This window comes from Haematobia irritans, chromosome 5 (genome assembly GCF_050003625.1).
Source record: "Haematobia irritans isolate KBUSLIRL chromosome 5, ASM5000362v1, whole genome shotgun sequence".
Classification (NCBI taxonomy): Eukaryota; Metazoa; Arthropoda; class Insecta; order Diptera; family Muscidae; genus Haematobia; species Haematobia irritans.
In genome coordinates, this window is record NC_134401.1 from 126,048,150 (window position 1) to 126,057,343 (window position 9,194).

General features: G+C 30.9%; 1 protein-coding gene across 1 annotated transcript in view; it reads left to right on the forward strand.

Annotated features, from left to right (window-relative positions):
• LOC142241187 (uncharacterized) overlaps positions 1-8,531 on the forward strand; it is a 30,594-nt gene extending 22,063 nt beyond the window's left edge. The window contains exon 4 of the mRNA XM_075312929.1: positions 8,227-8,531. Within this exon, the coding sequence (XP_075169044.1) occupies positions 8,227-8,427 (201 nt within the window). The 3' untranslated portion in view covers positions 8,428-8,531. The remainder of the gene's footprint in view (positions 1-8,226) is intronic.
• The last annotated feature ends 663 nt before the right edge of the window (positions 8,532-9,194 follow it).

Below are 9,194 nucleotides of genomic sequence, written 5' to 3' on the forward strand. Positions count from 1 at the left end.
GTCAAAATTTTATTTCTATAGAAAAAATTTGTCAAAAATTTCATTTCTTTAGGAAATTTTATCAACATTCCATTTCTATAGAAAAGTTAGCCAAAATTGAAAATTTTGTCAAACTTTTATTTCTATATAAACCCAGCAGACAAATTTGGAAATTTTTCTTAAGGCACAACTTTAAAAGCTCTTCCAAATTTTTCCTCCCGAAGATGTTATTTATTTTAACTGCACAGGAAGTTAATTTGAGTCAATTTTTTATAACTCGCTTTTTTCATATTTTTAATGAGAAATTTAAAATTTTATTGTTTCAAATAATAAAAAATTAATAAAATGGTTCAAATTATTTAAATTTTGCTGAAAAATATGCTAAATCCTTTCTAGATAAATTGCGAATTTTTGAAAACATGTGATGTCAAACGTTCCAGACAAATCATAAACGTTCCAGACAAATCATAAAAATCATAAAAAAAAAATTGTTTATTCGTCAAAATATCACAAAATTTTTTATTCACATCCAAATCACTGGAGTCGCATCACACCCTAAGAAGTGATGCAAATTAAGTGCAACGGCTGTTGAAATGGTGGACATCCGTCCTATGACAAGCCCATGTTAAAATCATCGCTTCTGCGCCAATTTTGTACCACTTCCGGATTCAAAAAGAACATTTTCACTACTTTTTTGGCGATGTTGGGAAATTATCGCTAAATTTTGTTTCTATATAACATTTTTGCATGATTTTGTATCTATACAAAATTTTTTTATATTTTAGTTCTGTACAAAATTTTGGCAAAATTTTATTTCTATAGAAATTTTTGTCAACATTTTATTTCTACAGAAAATTTTGTCAAAATTTAAAATATTTTCAAAAATTACCGATTTGACGAAAATAGACCAAAATAAACCAAATTCCATTTAATCCGATCATCGGACCAAATTTAAAATTTAATAATTTTTTGGACCAATTTTGGTCCGATCGGACCAAAATGGCAACCCTGTTTGGTACTCTCTCAATTCTCTTAAGCGAATGCCAACTGCTGGTAGTTGTTGTTGTTGAGCGCAATCATACTTAAGTATATGTATACCAGGGATGGAAAATAAAATTTTTAAGAAAGTACAAAAAAAGGTATTTTTTTGAACGAAGAAAAAGTACTTTTCACCAAATTTCAACAAAAATTCCATTGGAAGATTATTGTCAAGAGCTCCTTTAAATTTAAATTTTAAAGAAAATAAAATTTTGTTTGCCTCAATTCTAGTTATTTTTTTGTTCACAGGATTCCGGTCGTAATTATTAACCGATTTTGATGAAATTTGGTACAGGGAGTTTGTTTTGGGCACAAACGCTATTGAATTTGGAAGAAATCGGATGAAATTTAGATATAACTCCCATATATATGTATCGTTCGATGTCGACAAATGGGGTGACGTTGCACTTTTTTACAAACGGATCGTACCCAAATTTGGCACAAAATAATCTTTTTCATCGCCTTTCAAGTCTGCAAAACTTCATTCAAATCGGTTCATATTTAAATATAGTTCTCATATATATCTATCGCCCGATTTCCCCAAATTTAGCAACAAAACCCTTATTTATCAACCGATCTTACTCAAAGTAGGCTAAATGTAACCTTCTATAGAACTAAATATATGTGCAAAAAATCATCGTAATCGGTTCAGATTTAGCTATAGCTCCCACATATGTGTACCGCCCGATTTTTCTAAATTTGGCCATAAAACCCTTATTTATCAACCGATCTTACTCAAAGTTGGCCAAATGGAATCTTCTATAGCACTAACTGTATGTGCAAAATTTCATCGAAATCGGTTCAAATTGAGATATAGCTCCCATATATATGTTGCCCGATTTTCCCAAAATTTGGCCATAGAACCCTTATTTATTAACCGATCTTATTTAAAGTTGGCTAGATCTAGTCCTCTATAGTACTAACGTGTACAATTTCATCGAAATCGGTTCAGATATAGATATAGCTCCCATATATGTAACGCCCGATTTTGAAAAATTCGCCCCTAATAGCCTTATGTTTGACCATAGAGGCCCTATTTCTTAACTGATCTTACTCAAATTTTGCACAAGGTAACCTTTTGTGGTATTAATCAAACCCGCAGAATATTATTCAAATTGATTAAGATTTACATATAGCTTCCATATATATGCATAGCTCGATTTTCCCAAATTTGGCCATAATACTCTTATTTATTAACCAATGTTACTCAAATTTCAAATTTTGATGTACTAGCCGATAGTATTTATACGTACTTGTAGCTCTTACATAAGAATATTGCTCGATTTTTACAAATTTGGATTTATTACCCACACTAATTGAGCGATTTTTTCTTTTTTAATAATGGGCTCAATATTAGTGGCATACTAACCCCGTAGGCGCAATATCAACTACAGCCAGTGTTGCTACAAGTAGGAGAAATTCTCTATAAGTAGGTTTTTTTTCTACTATTTAGCGTCTTGTAGGGCGTAGGGCCACAATGTAGGGACTTTTTCACTCAACACAATTAGTAATAATTTTTACATTTTGGTGGCTCTAGAGGAGGAAATTAGAAGCTTGATCTTTAACAATGTGTGGTAACAAAAGATACCACTCGTGCCAAAAAAAAAAAATCTAGCAAAATTTGAAGATTACCACAAATTACCACAAATCTACCAAACAAATATTTCTATAGAAAATGTTGCCAAATTTTGTCAACATTTTATTTCTGTAGAAAATTTTGTTAAAATTGTATTTCTATAGAATTTTTTTGCAAAACATTATTTCTATAAAAAATTTTCTCAAAATTTTATTTCTATGGAATTTTTTCTCAAAACTTTATTTCTATAGAATTTATTATCAAAATTATATTTCTATAGAAAATTCCTCAACAAATTTTATTTATAGAGACTTTTTCCAAAATTTTATTACCATAGAGATTTAACAAAAAAAAAAATACTATTTTTGGTAGAATTGTACCAACTGTGGCAACCGTGGTGGTAATACAAATTTATTTTCTAGGTTATATAGGTTGCATTTACATGTTTTAAGATAAAAAAGTACTTAGAACCATTTTTGTTTCTTAAAATTTATTTAAATTTAACATAAATATTGTAGGGAAAATTGTTTGGGAATGTATGGGAAAGTAGGGAACTTTTTTTTGTCCTTGTAGGGTTAACCGAACATTTTCCCTGGCAAGACTGACTATGAGCTATAGTCAGATTGAGACAAAGCACCCACAAACATGTACCCCTTAATTTTCTCAAATATGCAACTGCGGTTTATCTCCCAGACCTATATCAATCTTACCCCACAAATTCTATTGATTACTAATTCAGTAAGGGTGGTTTAGGGTATGATATAGTCGGCCCCGCCCGACTTTCTACTTTACTTACTTGTTTTAGTTTTATATCCGCTTACAAAGACTACCGTAGTATTGTAATCGCGGTTGCCTCCGTTGAACTTCATAAATTTGACACAATTTTCTATAGAAATAAACTTTTGAAAAAGTTTTCTATAAAAATACAATTTTGTCAAAATTTTCTATAAACATTAAATTTTGATAAAAATTTCTATAAAAATGAAATTTTGACAAAATCTTCTATAGAAATAAAATTTTGACAAAATTTTCTATAAAAATAAAATTTTGATAAAATTTTCTATAGAAATAATATTATGACGAAATTTTCTATAGAAATAAAATTTTAACAACATTTTTTATAGATATAAAATATTGACAAAATTTTTTACAGACATAAAATATTGAAAAAATTTTTTATAAATATAAGATTTTGACAAAATTTTCTATAGATATAAAATTTTGACAAAATTTTCTATAGATATAAAATTTTGACAAAATTTTCTATAAAAATAAAATTTGTAAAAAATTTTCTATATTAATAAAATTTTTGACAAAAGTTTTTATAGATATAAAATTGTGACAAAATTTTTTATAAATATCAAATTTTGACAAATTTTCTATAGATATAAAATTTTGACAAAATTTTCTTTAAAAATAAAATTTTGATAAAATTTTTTATAGAAATAATATTTTGACGAAATTTTCTATAGAAATAAAATTTTGACAAAATTTTTTATAGATATAAAATATTGACAAAATTTTTTACAGATATAAAATATTGAAAAAAATTTTTATATATATAAAATTTTGAAAAAATTTTCTATAGATATAAAATTTTGACAAAATTTTCTATAAAAATAAAATTTGTAAAAAAATGTTCTATATTAATAAAATTTTGACAAAATTTTTTATAGATATAAAATTTTGACAAAATTTTCTACCGAAATAAAATTTTGACAAAATTTTCTATAGATACAACATTTTGACAAAATTATCTATAAAAATAGAATTTGTAAAAAAATTTCTATATTAATACAATTTTGACAAAAATTTTCTATAGAAATAAAATTTTGACAAAATTTTCTATGGAAATAACATACAACTTTTGACAAAATTTTCTATAGAAATAAAATGTTGACAAAAAATAAAATAAAATTTTGGCAACATTTTCTGTAGAAATAAAAGTTTGACAAAACTTTCTGAAGAAATACATTTTTCCAAAATAATATTTTTTGGTTCGCATTATTTTAGTAACCGATCGATAACTTCTCATCTAGAAAGTCTTCTTTTACAAAATTGAACATGTCTGTTTTGCCAAATTTTTAAAATACTATTAGCAAATAAGTATGTTAAAAACTTTCTCAAAATATTAAAATATACTGCTACCCCCGGTTTTTTTTTTCCGAGCATTACTACGATGCCGATTGGTTTAACACCGCAAAACACTGCAAACGAACAAGGGTCTATACTGGTGGTGCTTTTATACCCTGCGCCACACTGTGGAACAGGGTATTATAAGTTAGTGCATATGTTTGTAACACCCAGAAGAAGACGAGGTAGACATATGGTGTCTTTGGCAATAATACTCAGTGTGGGTCCCTGAGTCGATATAACCATGTCCATCTGTCCGTCCGTCCGTCCGTCTGTCTGTGAACACATTTTTGTGATCAAAGTCTAGGTCGCAATATAAGTCCAATCGCCTTCAAATTTGGCACATGTTCCGTTTTTGGGTCAGAATAGAACCCTATTGTTTTGGAAGAAATCGGTTCAGATTTAGATATAGCTCCCATATATATATTTCGCCGATATGCACTTATATGGCCCCAGTAGCCAGAGTTTTGGCCCAATTTGGTTGAAATTTTGCACTAGGAGTACAATTAGTAGTACAGTCGTGTGTGCCAAATTTGATTGAAATCGGTTCAGATTTAGATATAGCTCCCATATATATATATTTCGCCCGATATGCACTTATATGGACCCAGAAGCCAGAGTTTTATCCCGATTAGCTCGAAATTTTGCACAAGGAGTACAATTAGTAGTATAGTCATGTGTGTCAAATTTGATTGAAATCGGTTCAGATTTAGATATAGCTTCCATATATATCTATCGCCCGATATGGACTTATATGGCCCCAGAAGCCAGAGTTTTGGCCCAATTTGGTTGAAATTTTGCACTAAGAGAACAATTGGTAGTATAGTCATGTGTGCCAAATTTGATTGAAATGGGTTCAGATTTAGATATAGCTCCCATATATATCTTTCGCCCGATATGGACTATTATGGAGAACAATTGGTAGTATAGTTCACCACTGTGGTATCACAATGGACTGAATAGTCTAAGTGAGCCTGATACATCGGGCTGCCACATAACCTAACCTAGTATAGTCATGTGTGCCAAATTTGATTGAAATGGGTTCAGATTTAGATATAGCTCCCATATATATCTTTCGCCCGATATGGACTATTATGGTCCTAGAAGCCAGAGTTTTGGTTCAATTTGGTTCAAATTTTGCACACGAAGTACAATTCATAGTATAGCCATGTGTGCCAAATTTGATTGAAATCGTTTCAGATTTAGATATAGCTCCCATATATATCTTTCGCCCGATATGGACTAATATGGTCCTAGAAGCCAGAGGTTTGGCCCAATTTGGTTGAAATTTTGCACTAGGAGTACAATTAGCAGTATAGTCAAGTGTGCCAAATTTGATTGAAATCGGTTCAGATTTAGATATAGCTCCCATATTTAGCTTTCGCCCGATTTACACTCATATGACCACAGAGGCCAATTTTTTACTCCGATTTAGTTGAAATTTTGCACAGGGAGTAGATTTAGCATTGCCGCTATGCGTGCCAAATTTAGTTGAAATCGGTTCAGATTTAGATATAGCTCCCATATATATGTTTTTCTGATTTCAATAAAAATGGTCAAAATACCAACATTTTCCTTGTAAAATCGCCACTGCTTAGTCGAAAAGTTGTAAAATGACTCTAATTTTCCTAAACTTCTAATACATGTAAATTGATTCAGATTTAAAAGTTTCCCATATGTTTTTACTAACATTGTGTTCCACCCTAGTGCATTAGTCGACTTAAATTTTGAGTCTATAGATTTTGTAGAAGTCTATCAAATTCTGTCCAGATCGAGTGATATTTAAATGTATGTACTTGGGACAAACCTTTATATATAGCCCCCAACACATTTGTATGAATGTAAGAGACCGCACGGTTATTGGTGTCTTACTCACTGCCACCGACATGTTGTGGGTAAGATTGCAATACGTAAAAAAGCCAACGGTTGCAGATCTCTGAATACTGACATCACATACTAAATATTTGTCTTCCGTGAGGCTACACAAATTAAATCTGCGGTGGGGAGCTACATACATACAATTATGAAACCATATTAACCAATTTTGCATGGCAATTAGAGAATCTATACTGACATCGTACAACAAATGTCAACCGAATTGGAAATGTGCTCCTCTAGAAAACATAGCTTGTTTCGACGGACAGACGGATGGACATCGCAGAATATGTATAGTTTAAGCGGCCTGCGCCCAATGTTTCGATACCCCCGTCCTATGTTGGATCAACAACGTTTTGAAATTATTGAAATTCACTACAAAAATTGTAGGATTATCATAAAGCGCCTTATCTAATACAAACATTGGTTGAAAGTTCAAGATATTGGAAGACTTTTGTAATGAAGGGTCATTCTGTATGCCATGCCGCTCAAGAACAATAGATAATATTGCAGAGTTAGCCCTTGTCGTACTTTTGAATTAGGCATTCCAAAAACGTGATTACACCGCCCATAATCAACAATTTCATGTTTTTGCTTATTGCGTAAATGATCTGGAATTCCATAGATCTGGAATTCCGTCTTCCAGCAAAATTCTAGCATATTAATTTTTAACCCTCCACATGAGGACGAGAATCCTCTCCATTCTAAACCATTGACTGTTTGAAGAAATAATTACGGTGTATGGTTAGTGTTATCAAAAGAGAGTCTGAGCTGGATTGTATTGATCTGAACAATGGTTACCGTTGATCTAAACAGTTGCACAAAAAGTGTCAACAAAAGGTGACACAAGAAGTTGCAGACTTTCATATGAAATTATGAAGTCATGCGTTTTTGAATTATATCTAAATAAACCCAATTATATTCTACCTCGATTTCATAGAAATTCAATTCTTGAAATTGACGGTAAATAGGAGAATCCGATTCACCTATTACAGAACATCTTCTTTGCATAAATTATGGCCTCATAATTTTTCGCTTAGAAACACTACGGTTTGAGAAGAAAACAAGTATATACGGCCGTAAGTTCGGAAAGGCTAAATCTTATGTACCCTCCATCATGGATTACGTAGAACCTTATATGAAAGAATGTCATCCACAATCGAATTACTTGGGTTGTGGTATCTTAAAATTTCTTAACATAACACCGTTTTCTAAATTTTGTAATCCTACATCAATAACAACTACTTGTGCCAAGTTTCAAGTCGATAGCTTGTTTCGTTCGGAAGTTAGCGTGATTTCAACAGACGGACGGACGGACGGATATGCTCAGATCGACTCAGAATTTCACCACGACCCAGAATATATATACTTTATGGGGTCTTACAGCAATATTTCGATGTGTTACAAACGGAATGACAAAGTTAATATACCCCCCATCTTATGGTGGAGGGTATAAAAATAAATCCCTTGTACAGAGACTTTTTTAATTCAGTGTATATATCAATCAAATGTCCATATGTTAACACATGTTATTCAAATTTTGCACAAGGTCTTTTTGTAGAAACACTTTTCAAAAAGACGGAATTTTTATTTCTTTTGGTTTTTTATAAATTTTTTTTTTTCAGGGATCGCTGATTGCCAAAAATTTGTACGTTGATGCGAGCATGTTACCTTTCGTATTACCCCAGAGTTCATATAAATTGACCTTGAATATCTACGATGGATACCCATTAACGCATATTGGTCTTATTGAAATTTATGCCGATATCCTGGAAATGAGAAACAAATTCTATCCTAAAACCACAGCTAACACTACCAAAGGATAGTTAAATCACAAAAATTATTGATGTTTTAAAATATGATGTATGTATAAATAAATCAGTTCTACAGTAAATTTGTAGAAAAGTGGCTTAGTTATGCTGTTAACATATGTGTATGTGAATTTAAAGAGTCTTTATTGTGGAAGAACGAAAGTAAACCTTTAAGGTTTCATAAAATCTTATGTATAAAATATATGGAAGACGTTAAATTAGGAAAATATGGTCCAACATTTCTTGATGCTTATGAAATCGAAATATAGAGGTTTTAGTAAAACAAACTAAATTATAGGAATATACAATGAGTGCCAAAAATTTCGATTCCAAACTAAGACGTAAAGGGACTGCACACACACTGAAAAAATATTTACGTTAAGATTACGCAACCTAAATTTTAGGATACACAATTTATCAAATATTAGGGAAAATTTTTTCAAAATAATGAAATTGCAATAAAAATAATGTTTATAATCTTTGCTTCCATTTTTTTTATTAAATTGAGGACACAAATGTTGGAAAATTGCGTCCCTTCGTCAAAGCCGTATGCTTTTGAAGCAAATTTTCCTTAAAATAAAGCAACAAGGAACGAAATCTGAACCGATTTCTATTATTTTTTTTGGCAGGCTTAAGGTTAAAGTGGCAGCCCGATTTATTTTCAAGCTCACTTAGGCTATTCAGTCGATTGTGATTGGCAGGCTTAGTTTATTCTATGGAAGATTACATTGTGCCAACTTTGAGCACGATCGGTTAATAAGGCTATTATGGCCAGATTTTGC